Source organism: Neofelis nebulosa, chromosome 10 (genome assembly GCF_028018385.1).
Source record: "Neofelis nebulosa isolate mNeoNeb1 chromosome 10, mNeoNeb1.pri, whole genome shotgun sequence".
NCBI lineage: Eukaryota > Metazoa > Chordata > Mammalia > Carnivora > Felidae > Neofelis > Neofelis nebulosa.
In genome coordinates, this window is record NC_080791.1 from 18,692,124 (window position 1) to 18,710,802 (window position 18,679).

At 47.1% G+C, this 18,679-nt stretch overlaps 1 protein-coding gene and 1 long non-coding RNA gene across 2 annotated transcripts in view; one reads left to right on the forward strand and one right to left on the reverse strand.

The window, feature by feature from the left end:
• The window catches only part of LOC131486958 (uncharacterized), a 46,571-nt gene extending 33,533 nt beyond the window's left edge, over positions 1-13,038 (reverse strand). The window contains exon 1 of the long non-coding RNA XR_009249538.1: positions 12,873-13,038. This is a non-coding gene — a long non-coding RNA (uncharacterized LOC131486958). The remainder of the gene's footprint in view (positions 1-12,872) is intronic.
• The window catches only part of SORL1 (sortilin related receptor 1), a 171,627-nt gene that overhangs the window by 70,555 nt on the left and 82,393 nt on the right, over positions 1-18,679 (forward strand). Inside the window, exons 12-14 of the mRNA XM_058687081.1 lie at positions 2,634-2,722; positions 15,760-15,938; positions 17,458-17,644. Of these exons, the coding sequence (XP_058543064.1) occupies positions 2,634-2,722; positions 15,760-15,938; positions 17,458-17,644 (455 nt within the window). The remainder of the gene's footprint in view (positions 1-2,633; positions 2,723-15,759; positions 15,939-17,457; positions 17,645-18,679) is intronic.

Genomic DNA, 18,679 nt, shown 5'->3' on the forward strand with positions numbered 1-18,679 from the left:
TCATATTTACCCAGGTTATTTCTTTTGCCCTTTCTTCATTCCTGAGAATCCCTGTAAGCCCCTGATAGGTTTCCCTACGGCCTCAAGAAACTCCTTTAGCATTTTTTGTTGAGCAGACCTATTGGCTACGCATTTTCTTGGTTTTCCTTCATTTGAGAATCTCTGTATTTCGCTTTCCTTCCTGGAGGATATGTGTGCTGGATATAGAATTCTGGTTTGACAGTAATTTTCTCTCGGTACTTTAAGGACGTGCTACTATCTTCTTGCCTCCCTGGTTTCTTATGAGAAATCTGTAGTCATTTTAGTTTCCAGTTTCCTGTATGCAAATGCGTCATTTTGTGTAAATGCTTCAATATTTTTTTCCTTATCTTTGGTTTTCAGCAGTTTTCTTGTGATATATCTAGATGTGGTTTTCTTTGCGTTTTTCCTGTGTGGGTATGCTGATCTTGAGTATGTGAATGTATGTTTTTCACCACATTTGGGAAAGTTTCAGCCATTATTTCCTCAATTTTTTTTTTTTTTCCTCTGCTCTAGTCCCTTTTTCCTGTTATTCTTGGACTCCAGTTACACATGCTTAGACCTTTTATTATTGTCCTCCCTGTCTGTGGAGCTTTTTTCTTTTCAGTCTTTTTTTGTGTGTTCTTTAATTTGAAAATGTTTTTTATGTTTGTTTATTTTTGACAGAGAGACAGAGTGCGAGCTGGGAGGGGCAGAGAGAGAGGGAGACACAGAATCCGAAGCAGGCTCCAGGTTCTGAGCTGTCAGCACAGAGCCTGCCAGAGGGCTCGAACTCACGAGATGTGAGATCATGACCTGAGCCAAAGTTGACTGAGCCACCCAGGCGCCCCTGGTGTGCTCTTTAGGATGCATAATTTCTACTCTTCTATATTTATTGCCAAGTTCACCAATTCCTCTGTCATTTCCATTCTGTTGTTGAGCCCATTAGTGAATTTGTTACTTCAGATGTTATATTTTTCTGTTCTAAAATTCTTTCCTTAAAAAAGAGTTTCCACTTCTCTGGGAAGAATTCATGTCTTTTGTTCATTTCAAGTGTGTTTTCCTTTAACTCATGAGACAGAGTTATGATCGTTATTTAAAGTCTTCGGTTATTCTGGCATTTGAATCATCTTGGTGTTGGCCCCTTGATTGTCTTTTCCCTTGAGAATTGGACACGTTTTATTGATATGCTTACATGTTGAGTAATTTTGGATTGTGTGCTGGACATGTGAATGAGATGCATGGAATAAAATCTACTGGAGGAATGTCGATATTTTTGTTTTAGCATATAGTAAATCTGCTCAGATTCAGACTTGAGCTTCCTTTTTGTATTCTGAGGGTGGCAGTTAAAATCTCAGTTCTGTTCGCTAAACCTTTGCTGTGCTGGTTTAGGTCCTGCTGCACACATGTTTAGTTTAGGGGTTGGGCATGAGTTCATATACACAGAATTAGAGGATTTACTTGTTCGACACTTTCCCCTCTGGGATTTCATCCACATTCTCCCAGGCCTGTAGGGGCTTCGTTTCCTGATTCCTTAGGCAGAAACAGTTTCTCCTGAAGGTTTAGCCATCCATCTGGGACTGAGGTATTCCATGACTGGGACTTTCCCTTGGGGCAAAGCCATACCAGCGAACCCCAACCTTGTGTTAGCTTCTCAGGTTTTTAAGTCCCCTACACAAGCCACCTGATTTTGTTTACTTTTCAGCATCCTTGGGCAGCTGACTTTTGTATCTTGTTCAAAGTTTTCAGTTGTAATTGGCAGGAACGATGGACTGCCGTGGGTTTATATAATCACGGTAGAATTCGAACTCCGGTTGGTTAATTGTTAAAATTTTTTTTTTTTAATTTTTTTTTTCAACGTTTTTAAATTTATTTTTGGGACAGAGAGAGACAGAGCATGAACGGGGGAGGGGCAGAGAGAGAGGGAGACACAGAATCGGAAACAGGCTCCAGGCTCCGAGCCATCAGCCCAGAGCCTGACGCAGGGCTCGAACTCACGGACCGCGAGATCGTGACCTGGCTGAAGTCGGATGCTTAACCGACTGCGCCACCCAGGCGCCCCGTTAAAATTTTTTTTTAATGTTTATTTATTTTTGAGAGAAAGAGAGAGACAGAACGTGAGCAGGGGAGGGACAGAGACAGAGGGAGACACAGAATCCGAAGCAGGCTCCAGGCTCTGAGCTGTCAGCACAGAGCCCGACGCGGGGCTTGAACTCACAAACTGCAAGATCGTGACCTGAGCCGCACCGCAGTTGGACGCTCAACCGACTGAGCCACCCAGGCGCCCCTCCAGTTGGTTAATTTTTAATCTCTGGTTGGTGAGAGTAGATTTGGGTTTGACTCCTGCCTCTACTGTTTATAGTCAGCCCCTTTAATGTGACCCCTACTTTCTTCATTTGTGAAAAAAAAAAAAAATTAGGATATGAGAACTTGCTGTCCTATCCCAGCGTCGTGTGGAGCAAATGAGGTAATGGCTGTGAATGTGCCCTGAAAACCAAAACATTGTATTCAAGTGGTTGATGTTGCTGCTGCGTTTTCATGTGTGTGCCCGTGTATGTGTGTGCCTGTGTGGCGTGCATGGTTTCTGCCCAGTCACCTCCACAGCGGTGGCATCAGCGCTGGCTTTTCCTCTTTAGGCACTTCCTGGACCTCACTACTATACTTGGGGAGATCATGGCGGCATCATCATGGCCATCGCCCAGGGCATGGAAACCAATGAGCTGAAGTAAGTGTTTCCGATGAAGCTTTTTCTTTTAACGTCACGCTGTACTCCCCAAAATTTAAGTCTGTGAGTATAAGCGGATTATCTCTCTACAGCCCTAGATTGTTGACGGCACAGTTTATGACCGCAGCGTAATAACCCCCCATTTCTAATAGGGGGATGATAATCTGCCCTTCCTATCTCAAGGGGGTATCATAAGGAACAGATGAAATAATTTTATTGAGCCTACAAAGGACAGCTCTCTATAAATGTAAATTAATAATGACCAAACAATTAACTAGGGACTTTAACTTGTCTTTCTTTGCTCTGTGTGTGACGTAGAATGAGTGATAATAAAAACAGTCGATAAATGATAATAGTACCTGAGTAATCATTTCAGAATGCATTCTACGTGGTAATCAGTTGACTTCTGCTGTGATCCATTTGGTTTTGGGATTCATAGGAACAGACCTAGAAGGGACATTTGGGGTTAACTGCTTCATGTTGTAAATGAGAAAACTGAGGCTTAGTAAGGTAAGGTAGCTTGCCGAGGATTCCCACATCTGTTAGTGACAGGCCGGACTGGTACTCATGTTAAATTGCATTCTGTACTCTTTGCAGATGTATTGCTCTGAAAAGCAAAAATGTCAAGGGTCTGTAAACTCTGCCTGCGTAAGTCTGCTTTTATCGGAACCACTTCTTTGATTATTTTTGTCTGAGTTAGGACAAAAGTTAGTTTTGTTAACGTTACATCAGGGCACACAGGCTGTCACTTCTCCCTCTTTTTAAAAAAATGAGCCTGTGGCTCAGTTGGTTGAGCATCCGATTTCAGCTCAGGTCATGATCTCATGGTTTGTGAGTTTGAGCCCCGCATCGGGCTCTGTGCTGACAGCTCCCTCTCTCTCTGTGTCTCCCTCTCTCTCTCTGCCCCTCCCCTGCTCATGCTCATGCTCCCTCTCTCTCTCTCAAAAATAAATGTTAAAAATTAAAAGAAAGTTTATTTATTTTGAGAGAGAGAGAGAGAGGGAGAGCTAGAGCGCACATGCACACATGCTAATTGAGGAGGGGCAGAGAGAGAGGGAGACAGAGAATCCCAAGCAGGCTCCTCTCTGTCAGCACAGGGCCTGACACGGGGCTTGAACCCACAAACCGTGAGGTCATGACCTGGGCCAAAATGAAGAGTTGGACGCTTAACCATCTGAGCCACCCAGGCGCCCTCCCAGTTTTGAGCTGAACCCACAAGATGTATTACTAACGGAGGCGGAGAGGCTTCACTAATCATCTTGTTTAATGCAAAGAAGAAAGCCTTCTTTTCCTTTGCTCCTTTTAGAAACAGGGTTCAGCAGCAAGAGAGAGGTGGGTGGTTTGAAAAAAGAGGCCTTAGCATCTGGTTTCCCCTGTGGTGAATTTGCCCTGTGCTGAGGAGCCTGGCCTCAAAGAAGCAGAGAGAAGCCAAGTCCTGGCGTCTGGCCGTTCTCCAGTCCGTATGGCCCTGGTCAGCTGCTTCTCTCGAGCCAGGAGTCAGAAGCCCTGTTTGTACGCAGCACTGTATCCGCATTCCGATTGGTGTTTGCTCCCATGAGGACAGTCACCGAGCGCTGTGCTTCCCACATTTGAGCTGCCATTTATTTACCTATCCGTCCACTTACTTATTTATCCATCAATTATCAGTTTGCATCTCACGTGCTTGGCAAACCTGAATCGTGCCGGGTACTGAGTCTCTAAAATAAGATGTTTCCCTTCACTCGGAAGGAGTCCATCCTCCAGGACTAAGATCCCCAGGCCAACAAACGGTGTGACGGTTGGGGCACTGCTGTGTGAGACATATGGTAGGGGACACAGTTGGGCTTCCTGTGCGTCCCATGCCGTTGTTTGAGTGGCAGTCCGATCGTAGAGTCAGTTTCTGGTTCTCCTCGTTTAACTTCTCTGCAGGTTCCATTTGCATTCCGGGCTGGCTTCACGGAAGCCGTTCGCGTGACTCTGGTCCTCTCACACCATCTGTCGGTGCGCCCGTGCTCCGGGAACGCAGTGTCATTGCTGCACTAGCAGGAGCAGCACACGGTCAGGAAAACAAACCTGCTGCCAGAAAAGCACCGTGCCTTCCCCAGACACTTAAAAGTGACCGTGGGGTTGTGGACTGGAGGGTGTGTGGGCACTGTGGCGCCTTTGTATTGCTCCGGGGTGTTTGGAGGCATCTGCATGGGTGGCTCAAATAAAGCACTTGCAAATACGAGAATATTTTCAGGCCTCCTAGTGACAGGTGCATGTGTCCCGAATAGGAGTCTGAGCTTGGCCTAAATCTCTGTAGCCACCTGGCATTTGCTTAGTATGTTGCTTTCAGAGGTTTTTGTTTTGGTTTGGTTTTTGGGTTTTTTGTGGTAGTGGTGGTTTGGTTTTGTTTTCTGCTTCTCCTGCTTCTTTGCTTTTGACCTGTCACCCTGTGCCATCAGCTTCATCAGAAGAGAAGCAGGAAATAATACTATGGTTAGTTCATATCCTCAGACTGCAGTGTCCACTTACTGTGATACCTGAGCACAAACAGAGGATTTCTGTTGCAGGTCTAGATGTGTTGGGCCCCTTCAAGTCTGGCCTCCCCGACCACCGTGATCGCTCTCCTGGAGTCTTGCAGCATTTATTGTCTGTCTTATTATTTGGGCATTGATCACATATGGACGTCCTTCGCTAGTTACCCTTTCGTTATATGCCTGACTTTTTCAACTCATTAACAATACTCTTTTGCCCAGTATTTCTATTTTGTAAAGGCTAGCAGGTGCTTAGTCAGTGTTCGATTGTTCAGTAAATAGGTCATGCACACTTAGTCTTGCAAGATTGCCTATTTCTTTACCGATTTATTTAAGCATTTATTTGTTTTTGAGAGACAGAGCATGAGCAGGGGAGGGGCAGGGAGAGGAGAAGGCACAGAATCCAAAGCAGGCTCCAGGCTCCAAGCTGTCAGCACAGAGCCTGACACGGGGCTTGAACCCGTGAACTGTGAGATCTGAGCTGAAGTTGGACGCTTAACCAACTGAGCCACTCAGGCGCCCCTCTTTACTGATTGATAAAACCAGAAGGGGTGCAGGACTGTGGCAGGTGCACGGCTCTGAGGGGACTGCTCCCACAGTGCTCTGCCTAAATGGCAATTGCTGGAACTCAAGTAGGAGTGACAGGGGGTGGGGGTTGGTCCCCCAGATATGTGCAACCCAGAGGCATCAGGGCTAGCCCAGTCTACCTTCCTCACTTTTCACATAAGGAAATAATGTGACTTGTCAGTAGTTAGGGCCCAAGCTGGAACTCGAGCATATTTCTGTTAGATAATCATTTCACGTCAATTACGTGAACATTTGTTGAACACGTGCAATGAACCAGTCGCGGTTCTAGGTACGGAGGGTGCAGAGGCGAGTGAGGCATCATTCAGGAGCTGCCTGTGCCCACTGTGGCTCTGTTATGTCTCTGAGCCAGCTACAAAGAGAGGCCAGGGGAAGGACCTGTTTCCAAAGAGAGCTTCCTGACACAAAGCCTTAGGGAAGAAAGCCATCATCAGGAACAACAGGAACTCTCGTAAGAGTTTCAGTAGGGACAGAGGTTGGAACATTGCTTAATATAAGAGTTAGGTTTTTGTTTCGTCTTGTTTTGATGGTGGTTCTTTTAAATTATTCACATCTGGGGTGCCTGGGTGGCTCAGCCGGTTAAGCGTCTGGCTTCGGCTCGGGTCATGATCTCACGGTTCGGGGGGTTTGAGCCCTGCGTCGGACTCTGTGCTGACAGGTTGGAGCCTGGAGCCTGCTTCGGATTCTGTGTCTCCCTCTCTCTCTCTGCCCCTTCCCCGCTTGCGCTCTGTCTCTCTCACCCTCTCTCTCTCTCAAATCTACATTAAAAAAAATTTAAACTATTCACGTCTTTCTTTCCCTGATTAGCACAGATACTAAGAGTCAGCCATTACTTGTTCAGCTCCTGCCTGGACTCTCCTCTGAGGCCTTTCTGTTACCTTTGTTATTGTTAATTGAAACTGAGGGCAAGAAGTGGAACCCTGTATTTTTTGCTCTTGTGTCTGCATGTCTGAAATGAGTAAATAAGAACCCCTTCTGGGGATTCAGCTTCATTCGATCAGCACGTTGTCACCGTGAACCTGCTCAGGGGATGCGCGGTTTTCTTGTGTATAATCGGTGTGTTCTTCAGAGAAGGGGCTTCTGTGTTCTTCCACTCTGATAAAACAAAACAAAACAAAGCAAAACAAAACAAAACAAAAACCCAAACACAGGTTTGCTGACTTGATCATGAAGGACAAGATCATTTTCTGTTTCTTCTAGGCAGGTTTACCTGCCAGCAAAAGGCTATTCTTGGTAGTTTACTAATAATATTTTGGACTCGCCCAAAAGCGTCTTTCCTCACAGGAGATTTAAAAAAAAAAATTTTTTTTAACGTTTATTTACTTTTGAGACAGAGAGAGACAGAGCATGAATGGGGGAGGGTCAGAGAGAAAGAGGGAGACACAGAATCCGAAACAGGCTCCAGGCTCTGAGCGGTCAGCACAGAGCCCGACGTGGGGCTCGAACTCACGGACCGTGAGAGCATGACCTGAGCCGAAGTCGGAAGCTTAACCGACTGAGCCACCCAGGCGCCCCTCTCATAGGAGATTTTTGATTGAATAGGGCTTTCATCCCGGAACCCCGAAAAGACAGTGCAAAGATTACATCCGGCAGTGCAGCTGTCTTTTCTGGACCTGAGTTCTGGAAGCAGCCCCTTGGTTCCAGAATGTGGGAGGTGGCAGTTAGCCTGCACGCTTGTGTCAGCATTAAGGCGGCGGGGGGGGGGGGGGGGGGGTACCACTTACTGGGACGGTTGCAGAGAGAGTCATCCCTACCTGCTTCATTTTAACCCTCATGTGGTCTCTTTGGCCTTTGGGTTATAGTGAAGCCAGTGTTATCACCTGTTAATTGTTAAGAAACTGAGTGATGGGGTTCAAAAAATACAGTGCAGTTCATTTACTTTCCTTTAGCAAATGTTAATTAATGCCCCTTCTGTGTGCCAAGAAAGGTGCCAGCTGCCAGGGGCGGGAAAGTGAGGAGGAGGGCTCGTTTCTGACAAAGGGCAGTCTGCTCGAAGATGCTCACAAAATCAGGTCATGAAAATAGAGTACGGGGTAAGGTAGAAGGAGCACACGGTGCTGTGGGAACACAGAATGGGGGCCAGGGAGAAGGAAGGAGAAGGAAGCCAGGAGAAGGAAGGAGGAGGAAGAGGAAGCTTGAGCGAGGTTGGTGTGCCATTTCAGGGTTAGAAAGACCTTGGCCAGAGAAGGTCCGGCCTGAACCAGGGTGGAAGCTGTAAGCTCGAGTAGTAATAGAATGCAGACTGCAGGGAGGCGGCCGTGAGACATGGGGATTGAGGTCGGTGTAGGTAGGGGCTGGGGGCCGGAGGACCTCCATGCCTCCCCGGAGAGATCAGACTTGCCTTTCAAAGTCGGGGGTCCTAAAAAACGCCTAGAGGGTTTTCAGTAGGGGAATGACAGGGCTAGATTCACGTTATGGAAAAGATGGCTCTGGCCAGCTGAGGAGGATGAACGTAAAAGAAGCAAGAGTGGAGGTGAGAGAGGAAGCTGGTGGGGGGACTGAGCATTTTGGGGGACAACGTCTGCAGGGCTGCTTTTGACTAGGATGACGGGGGACGCTGATGAAACCCTTCGTAGAGGCGCAGGGGAAAGTGAGGGGAGCAGGCCCTGAAAGGCCATCAGAGGAATGTGGGTTTGGACACGGTGGGCTGAATTGCTCTGGGCTGTCCAAGGGGAGATGTCCAGCAGGAATCTGGACGTAGTCCGTCATCTGGGTTGGCCTTTCGCGAGTGCTTGAAAGCATTTTTATGGAAGTCCACCAGTCTTTCCTTGAATAGTTTGAGTCACGGGAAATTTACCAGATCACGAAGGGCTTCCATTTCACTTTGGGACAGTTTGTTCATGTCTCCATTCGCTCACCATTTTTATCCATTTATTCCTTTATGAATGGAGGTTCTCAGGTCGGAGAGAGCCCCAATTCTCCTCTCTCCGGTTTCTAGCGAGTAGGCTTAGTTCTGCCCCCAGGAGACGCACACGGAGGCCCTTTCCTCCTTCCCCTGAACACCTTTCAGGATCTGAGGCCCCTCCCTGTCCTCCTGTGTGTCTCCCATTCCGTGGCAGGTGGCTCCGGTTCCTGTCCTCTGATGCTGTGGGGTCCCGACCCTTCGCCATCCGGGTCTCCTTTAGCCCACCTCACGGTGTCAGTGCTTTCAAATGTGGGGCCCAGATCTGACCCCAACATGCAGGGATGAACACCAACGCAGCTCTGGACACCCAGTTTCTGCCAGTGAGAACCCAAGACTCTTTTTACACTTCTGACCGCCTCCCTACCTTTCTAGCTTCTACTAAATCATCTCGTAGAAACTGAGATACCAATTTACGCACCATGAGATGCTCAGATTGTAAATCCACCACTTAGTGCTGGAGGATGCCTCGTCAAGATGCAGAAAATTTCCATCACCCCAGAAAATCCCTCTGTGCCCCTTCCTCCAATACCACCGCCCCCCCCCCCCGCCCCTCCCCAGCTAGAGGCAAACTGATGGTCCGATCATATTTTTATCACTGTAGGTTACTTCTGCCGCTAGCAGAATTTCCTGTGTTTCTTATTTGGCCTCTGCTATTCAGCATCATGTTTTTGAGATCCTATCTGTGCTGTGATCTCTATCAGTAGGTTTAGTTCAGTGTCACCGTGAAACCTACAGATCTTATTTTTTTTTTTTCTGATGGATTTTATTAAAGGCACGATTTTCTTTTTCTTTTTTTCTTTTAATTTTTTTATTTGAGTATAGTTGACCTACGATGTTACATTAGTTTCAGGTGTACAACGTCGTGATTCAGCATCTCTGTATGTTCTGTGCTCACAAGTGTAGCCACCATCCGTCACTATACGACACTACTGTAATATCATTGACTTGAGACTATATTTAGTAGTAGTACTTTTATTTTATTAAAAAAGTTAAAAAAAATTTTTTTTTTAACGTTTATTTATTTTTGAGACAGAGAGAGACAGAGCATGAACGGGGGAGGGGCAGAGAGAGAGGGAGACACAGAATTGGAAGCAGGCTCCAGGCTCTGAGCCATCAGCGCAGAGCCCAACGCGGGGCTCGAACTCACGGACCGTGAGATCGTGACCTGAGCCGAAGTCGGACGCTCAACCGACTGAGCCACCCAGGCGCCCCTAAAAAAGTTTTTTAACGTTCATTTATTTTTGAGAGAGAGAGAGAGACACAGAGCGCGAGTGGGGGAGGGGCAGAGAGAGGGAGACACAGAATCGGAAGCAGGCTCCGGGGCTCCGAGCTGTCAGCACAGAGCCCGACATGGGGCTCGAACTCACAGATTGAGCCGCAGTCAGACGCTCAACCGACCGAGTCACCCCGATGCCCCCAGTAGTCGTAGTGGTATTTTAAAAGTTTATTCACTTTGAGAGCGAGAGAGTGAGCATGCGGGCAAGCAGGGGAGGGGCAGAGAGAGAGAGGGAGAAAGAGAGAGAAAATCCGGAGCGGGCTCTGTGCTGTCAGTGCAGACCCCAAGGTGGGGCCGGGCTGGAACTCATGAGACGTGAGATCTTGATCTGAGCTGGAATCAGGAGTTGGACCCTCAACCGACTGAGCCACCCAGACGCCATGAGATTTTATTTTGAATAGGTGCGTGTAGGGTGGAAATGCCACCTTCAGCATTAATGGAAACTCCAGAAGGAAACTAGGGTAGTTAAACATGCAGCATACTTTCCTTTCCTTGCATCTCTGGGAGTACGTAGCTGTCTGTCTCCACAGACATAACCCAGGAGGCCCGTGACTTCCTTTGCTATCGTGTAGGAAAACAGCCTGAGAATGAAGACCACAGAGAGGAAAAAATGATCGAGGGGTGGAGAAAACAGACTGAATCCCAGCGACAGCTTTGCCGTACTGGGGGGACTTGTGCCATTGGACTGCTCACATTCATGAAATAACGCATTCTTTTAATTAATTTATTTATTTTACCTCCAAGCCAGTTTGAGTCGTATTGCAACTTCATGATAAAGGCAGTATAACCCTTCACTAGCTGGGTAGCCTCAGCAAATTACTTATCTTATGGAGACTCCGTTTTCTCATCCGTGGAAACGCCTCACAGTATTTTTAACGTGGCAATTTAAACAAGGTAATTGATGCAAATAATGGAACGCATCATCTCGACTTAGAGTAGTTTTGTCACTACTTTTTTTCCTTCCGTATAGCGTTGTATTGGTTTCGGGTGTAGAATTTAGGGGTTTATCACTTACGTGTAACACCCAGTGCTCATCCCAACAAGCGTCCTCCTTGTGCCCATCACCCATTTGGCCCATCCCCCACCCACCACCCCTCCAGCAAGCAACCCCTCAATTTGTTCTCTATAGTTGAGTCTCTAATGGTTTGCTTCCCTGTTTTTATCTTACTTTATTTTTCCTTCCCTTCCCCTGTGTTCAATCTGTTTTGTTTCTTAAACTCCACATGGAAGCGAAATCATATGGTATTTAAGACCAGATTTTCTCCATCTGAGCAGGTGTCTGAGCAGGTAGGCTTTTGAAACAACGTGGGAACTTTTTTCTCATGTTTGCTTATTCTTTTGATGTAATAAGAGTGTTTTGAATCCTGTTTGGGCATTAATTGCATTACCAGTCCAATTAGCCTTGTAGGCTTTGCACATTTGATGGGTTGACCTTCCACATTGTTATTCATGTCTTTGACTAAAGCAGGGAGCAGTGTGGGGACTAGCGATCTCATTTGGGGTTGGGTTCACACCATATGTCGGCAATCAGCACACCGGGACTTGTTTTCCCAGCGGTGAATTTTATCTAGCTGTGTGGTCCATAGAGATCCTTATGAAAAAAGAACGTTCTCTATCATTGCCCTCTTCTTCAAATCAAGGATTACCTTGAGAAAAGGAAGTGGGATTCGATTGTTGTGTTGTGACTTGGGTGTGAAACCATGTGAGTCCCAGCCCTGACTTCCTTCTTTTCTAAGGTCTCTCAGATCAGCTGTTTCCATTCTTGAAACCATTTTTTAGTTCCTTTTTTTTTTTTTTAATGTTTATTTATTTTTTGAGAGAGAGACAGAGACAGAGAACGAGTGGGGGAGGGGCAGAGAGAGAGGGAGACACAGAATCTGAAGCAGGCTCCAGGCTCTGAGCTGTCAGCACAGAGCCCGATCGATGCAGGGTTTGAACTCACGAACCACGAGATCATGGCCTGAACTGAAGTCAGATGCTCAACCGACTGAGCCACCCAGGCGCCCCCATTTTTATGTTCTTTAGGAAAGTAAAACTATTCTTCCTCCTCTGGGCTTCAAGAATCTCTGTTCTTTGTGATTCTTTTAGAGATTCTTATCTGCCATCGTATTTTGAACTTTTTCTATTCTCTAGAACGTTCTCTCTTTTGTACTCATTTTCTTTTAACGTCCCTGTCTTTTTTTCCTGCCTTGTCCAGTCTGAAGATCATTCTTGGTAAAGATACAACCAAAATAGAAATTGAGTGCTTCTGCCTTTTTTTCTCCTTTCTATTGTTACTATTTATACCACTGACCATCAAAAGGACCCTTTCTGGTTCTTTATAGAATTTCTTGCTAATACTTTGTAGAATTTACTAGGCAACCAACCCACCATCCCACTGACTCACGAATCTATCACTAATTGTTATAATTTGAAGCATAATCTTTGACTCATTTTGGGTTTGTTTGCTCACGGTTGCTGCAGATTACTTGTCATCAGAATTATAACGGGAATTAACCAGCAGATAAGTACTGCCCTTTAATTTTTTTTTCTGAGTTCATCAAGGACCTTTCCGTACAGCCACACATTAATGTCTCGAATATTACCACTTCCCTTATTTAGTGTATCTGTGTTATATTTATATTACAAATTTATTACATTAATTATATTAAATGACCTTCCCATCCTCTTGAGAGTTTTGACCCTGGGATTATGTGTGTATTTTTTTTTAACATTAAAAAATTTTTTTTTAAATTTATTTATTTTTGAGAGACAGAGAGAGATAGAATATGAGCAGGGGAGGGGCAGAGAGAGAAGGATAACCAGAATTCAAAGCAGGCTGCAGGCTCCAAGCTGTCAGCACAGAGCCCGATGCGGGGCTCGAACTCACAACTGTGAGATCATGACCTGAGCCCAAGTCGGACGCTTAGCCTACTGAGCCACGCGGGCACCCCTATGTGTGTATTTTTATCTGAACATTTTGAATCCTCCAGTCCTGAAGGTTAGGGCTCTGATGGTCTTTCCTGACTGTAGGAATACACAGGTGACTTGGTTTGTTTTCTTGCAAGGCTGTTGTCATTTTCACCCCATCAATACATGTTGTTCTTTAGGGGATCAGAACCTGGTCTAGAGTAGATGTCTCCCTAACTGTTGTAGTGGTAATGTGACTTGCTTCTTCCCTGAAACTCGGAAAAAGCACCGCTTTTTTTTTTTTTTTTAATTTTTTTTTTTTAACGTTTATTTATTTTTGAGACAGAGAGAGACAAAGCATAAACGGGGGAGGGTCAGAGAGAGGGAGACACAGAATCCGAAACAGGCTCCCGGCTCTGAGCCGTCAGCACAGAGCCCGACGCGGGGCTCGAACTCAGGGACCGCGAGATCGTGACCCGAGCCGAAGTCGGACGCTTAACTGACTGAGCCACCCAGGCGCCCCAAGCACCGCTTTCTAAATGCGCAGTTTGTTCTCAAATACAAGGCTCTGCTTGGCCATGTATCAGTCTCATCAAAGTGTCATCCCATCAGTCATCTGGGAACCTCTCAAGAAATGGGGTGCTTCATTTCCTAAGGTTATCGGGGGTTCAAGGAGCTCCTAAATAGAATTACGGGGCTGTGCAAATGGATGGACCTCCAACATTATCCCTGATAGCTCTCATCCTGTCTGGATAATAGGCCAGCTTTTCCCATTCATTTTCCTTTAAAAGTGATACTCAGCCGTTAGCTCATCACGCTGGTGCAAGGAGAGTGAATGAGTTAACTTATCCCTATATCTGCTTCAAAATCAGCTTCAACCAAACGCAGTTCAGCCAGATGAGGATCTCTCCTCTTTGGAAGATCCGTAGGGGAGTCACTTGGTCCTCGTTGACCTTCTTTATTTATGTTGCCCTGTACACCGCTCCCCACCTCCCATTTAACCCGTGGCCTCTTGCAGAAGTACCCATTGTCGTCATCTCGATTTGGGAGAGAGTGTTTGGGTTGTATGATGTTGCGAAAAGATTTGTGTCAAGCATTCTTTGAGGAAGCAAAACTACAATCTCAAAAATACAGGAAACGTGAAAGAAAGAGAAATTTTGCATGTAGGATTTAAGAGAGAAGCGAGAGCTGACACTGAAGAGAGCTCTACCTGAGTGGTTTCTCATGTTGAGCATCTTGGCCAGCTTCCTGGGAGGCGAAGCAGGTGTTAGGTATTCCCCATCTCCCTCTGCACCTCCCCTCCCCCTCAATACAAAAGATCATGAAAAATCAGCACAGTTACGTCAGTGCCGCCTATTTCTTTAAAGAGCTTGCTTTCTCGTTCTGCTGTAGCAAGAACAAGCCCTCCTTGGAGACTTTTCTCTGGACATATTTTTCCTCCACCTTAAAAATCTGTCAGAGCGCGGGAAAAGGCGGAAGAATCGTATAAAGGACACCCACAGAAGTTTGCCCAGAATCACCAGTTGCTAACATTTTGCCAGTTTGCTTTCCTTCTGTCATCTATTCACCCTACCTGCCTGTCTGTCCATGTGTCTATCCTTTTGTCATTTGTGGGTTTAAAAAAAAAAAAACGTTTATTTGTTTATTTTGAGAGAGAGAGCATGAACATGAGCGGGGTAGGGGCAGAGAGAATCCCAAGCAGACTCCATGCTGTCAGTGCAGAGCCTGATGCGGGGCTCAGACTCACAAACTGTGAGATCATGACGTGGGCTGAAATCAAGAGTTGGATGCTTAACCTACTGAGCCACCCAGGCGCCCCTTGCTGAGCCATTTGAAAGAAAGTTGTAGCCATCGTGCCCCTTCACAGCTAAATATTTAAAACATGTATCACCGATACGTACGGGTATTTTCCTATGCGCTCAGAATGCCATTATCACATCTAAGGAAATTCACATGAGCTCAGTGTCCCTTAGACACTGTATTTATATTTTCTCAGTTGTCCCAAACTGCTTACAGCTGCCTTCCCCCACCGGTCTGGGATGCAGTCAAGGTTTACCCATTGCGTGTGGTCGTTAACACCTCTTTAGTCTCTTTGTAACAAGCCTTCCGCCTTTCTTGGTTGGTTTGTTAAGTTTTTCACGGCCTCAGTTTTGTGTTGGAGGAATCCCGACCAGTGGCCACGGAGACCGTCCCACGTTCTGGATTTGTCCGGTCGTACAGAACGGTACACAGATGATACTCTCTCAACGCTTTATCCGGGAGGCACGTGACGTCAGGTTGTCCCATTGTTAGTGATGCTAACTTTGGTGACAGTTGTGACTCTTAATCCATTGTAAGATTGCATTTCCCCATTTGCAGTGAATGATTCATCTGTGGGTTGATGTGAACACCGTGGTCCCCGTGTGAACCATGTGGTTGTAGCATTCAGTGGTCTTCTTTGCCTGACTCGGTCATTACAGTGCGGGTTATGGGATGGTTGTTTTTCTCATGCTGTCATTGTTTTCAATATGTATTGGGTAGCATTGTAGCATAAGAAAAGCATCTTCCCCCTTCCCTTTTCTCTTCCTTTCAGCATCATTCGGAGACCCCTGTCGTATTTCTATTGGGTGTATAATCTGTTACCGTCATTTTTCTGTTTTTGTGTTCAGATTTTCCCAAATTGGCCAGTCGGAGCTCCATCAGGCTGGCTGCTGTGTCCCTTTGCACTGACTCCGTTAGTCTCTTAGCACGTCCTTGCTTTCTGGCACAGCCTTGAAGGTTCCCTGCTCCGGCTGTTCCTCCAGAGAGTCCTGGCTCTTACCACTAGTGAATGTTACCTGGAAACCAAGCCCTTGCCCTAGAGACTTTAACTGTAAGTAAGAATCCTCTTACTCGTCCTTGGCAGATACAGTACCAACGAAGGGGAGACCTGGAAAACGTTCATCTTCTCCGAGAGCCCAGTGTTTGTGTACGGGCTCCTCACGGAACCCGGCGAGAAGAGCACTGTCTTCACCATCTTTGGCTCCAACAAGGAGAATGTCCACAGCTGGCTGATCCTGCAGGTCAATGCCACAGGTGCCTTGGGTAAGCCGCTGCCTCCTCGGCCCTCTCCGTGGAGATATTTGTTGACCAGGGCATCGGCTTCGACACTCTGTACTCGAGAGAGTCTGTAGCCGTTGAAGGAGACGGACACGTATGCAGTAAGCGGTTGGGAAATACAGAGGTAGTTACTCAGACAGCTCTTAGTAGGAGCAGGTGTTACGTCTTGCACCCTCACTTCCTGTCTAGTCGCTGGCGCATAGTAGGTCTGCGTGCGTGTGCGTTGAGCAGGTGAGTAAATGAAAAACATCCCTCCACATCAGCAGTTCTGCTTTGACAGACTCAGCGGGTGACTCCCGTGTGAATGGCAGTGTGCCCCATGATGCAGGGACCTCTCGGCCGTCTAGGATCTCATCTGCCGTCTGCTAGTGTAGGCACAGGATGTGTAAGTAAGCAGGGAGAAGTGTAATCCAGAGTCTTTCTTCCTCCCCCGTTCCCTCTGCAGCCCTACTCTTTCCTCCCCCTTCTGGCTCAGCCGACATCATTCCAACTATCTGGAACATCCCCTCTGCTACCCATTCCGTTTCTCCTAGTCGAGATCCTTTTCACGTCTCAGGATCCAACGCACTTGGCCGCTAATATCCCAGCCAGAGGACCCCCCCCCCCCCCCGCCTCTCGTCCGTGTGCAGAACATAAGCCCACCCCTCACGCCGTGAATTAAAACTTGTGTCTGTCACCCTGTTTATATCACTCCCCATCGACTAGATTACAAGGGTCTTAGAAATAAGAACCTGTCTTGTGCATTCTGTATTTTCCGCCCACTGAACAGCCGGAGAGCCTTGCAGCCAGGGCTTAATAAGTAGCTGCTGATTTGAATGGCATTGAGTTGACGGCTGTTCATCAGTTTCAGGCAGCATGCAATCTGACACGGCTATAAAAAAGACACAGAGTACCAGTATAGACGTAGGTATACTTTGGAATTCCCGTAGAAGCCACTCTGCTTAAATTCCAAGTGAGTACGGGTGGATGGAGTGACCGTCCAGGTTGTCTTACCATTTCTCAGCCCCTCCTTCCGTGAATCTTCCACGAACTTTCTTCCAAGCAGTGACAGCGGACTCTGTCGCTCTCGGGCCATTCCTTCCAGGTGTGCCCACCCTACCCCCCCAGAAAGCAGGCAGGAGACAAAACCCCTGGGTGACACCATCTACCAACGATTCGGCGTAACTCCCTGGGGGATAGGCACCTCTGATACCCATTTCTAGAAGGCACTGCTGAATCTGCTAAAATATTTCAGAAGTTTAGAGAGTGCCAAAGGTGGCTTGCTTCTTCCCAGATTTCTCAGACAAACGTCTGTGTTTCAGGCGTTACCATTTTCATTTGCCTGGGTGCCTCCTGGCATCAGAGCAAGGTGATCAGGGGCTTGGGACAGTTCCCGAGGTCTGCGTGCCCGCTGAGAAGCACCGGGATGAGCCGGACGTGGGTGGCGGGGCTGAGGGGCGGGGAGGACGGGAAGGCCCATGTGGGTGTCCCTCGGACGCTTCATGCCGCGTTTCCTTTTCCTCAGGGGTTCCCTGCACGGAGAATGACTACAAGCTGTGGTCACCGTCTGATGAGCGGGGCAACGAGTGTTTGCTGGGACACAAGACTGTGTTCAAACGGAGGACTCCCCACGCGACGTGCTTTAACGGAGAGGACTTTGACCGGCCCGTGGTCGTGTCCAACTGCTCCTGCACCCGAGAGGACTATGAATGGTGGGTTCTTCCTGGATGCCCGGGGACTGGGTTGTGTCTTCCTCAGCAGTGTTACATACAGGCTAGGGCATGGTTCCTTCCCCTGAGGGAAAGAAGGCAATCATAGGAAATATATATTTCCTTTTTTTTTTTTTTTTTAATTTTTTTTGGGGGGCCCCGGAATGGCTCAGTCGGTTGAGTGTCCGACTTTGGCTCAGGTCATGATCTTGCAGTTCGTGAGTTCAAACCCTGCGTCTGGCTCTGTTCTGTGCTGACAGCTCAGAGCCTGGAGCCTGCTTCAGATTCTATGTCTCCCTCCCTCTCTGCCCCTCCCACTCACACTCTGTCTCTGTCTCTCAAAAATAAAGATTAAAAAAAATTTTTTTTTTAATCTTTATTTTTGAGAGAGAGAGAGAGAGAGAGAGAGAGAGCGAGCGAGCAGGGGAGGGGCAGAGAGAGAGAGGGAGACACAGAATCCAAAGCAGGCTCCAGGCTCTGAGCTGTCAGCACGGAGCCCGACACGGGGCTCGAACCCACGAATGGTGAGATCATGACCTGAGCCGACATCGGACGCTTAACTGAATGAACCACCCAGGCGCCCCAGAAATAAAGATTTCTTAAGAATTTTTGATGTGCCAAGAATGGTGCTAGGCACTTTTTATATAGGTTATTCCATTTAATTCTTATAGCTACGAAATGTGGGAGAGGAGTTACATCCTAGGGAAGCTGCCATAGTTTATTTAGGAATGGATCACTCTGGGATTTATTTCTAGGAGGGCGGCTTCCAAAGGGGACACACTGAAGGTTCCTGTGTAAGTAACTCCTTTTCCTTAGAAGCCTATCCTGTAGGGAGTGTGCTTCTTTTTTTTGTTTTTTAAAAATTTTTTTTTAACGTTTATTTATTTTTGAGACAGAGAGAGAGCATGAACGGGGGAGGGGCAGAGAAAGAGGGAGACACAGAATCCGAAACAGGCTCCAGGCTCCGAGCCGTCAGCACAGAGCCCGACGTGGGGCTCGAACTCACAGACCGCGAGATCGTGACCTGAGCTGGAGTCA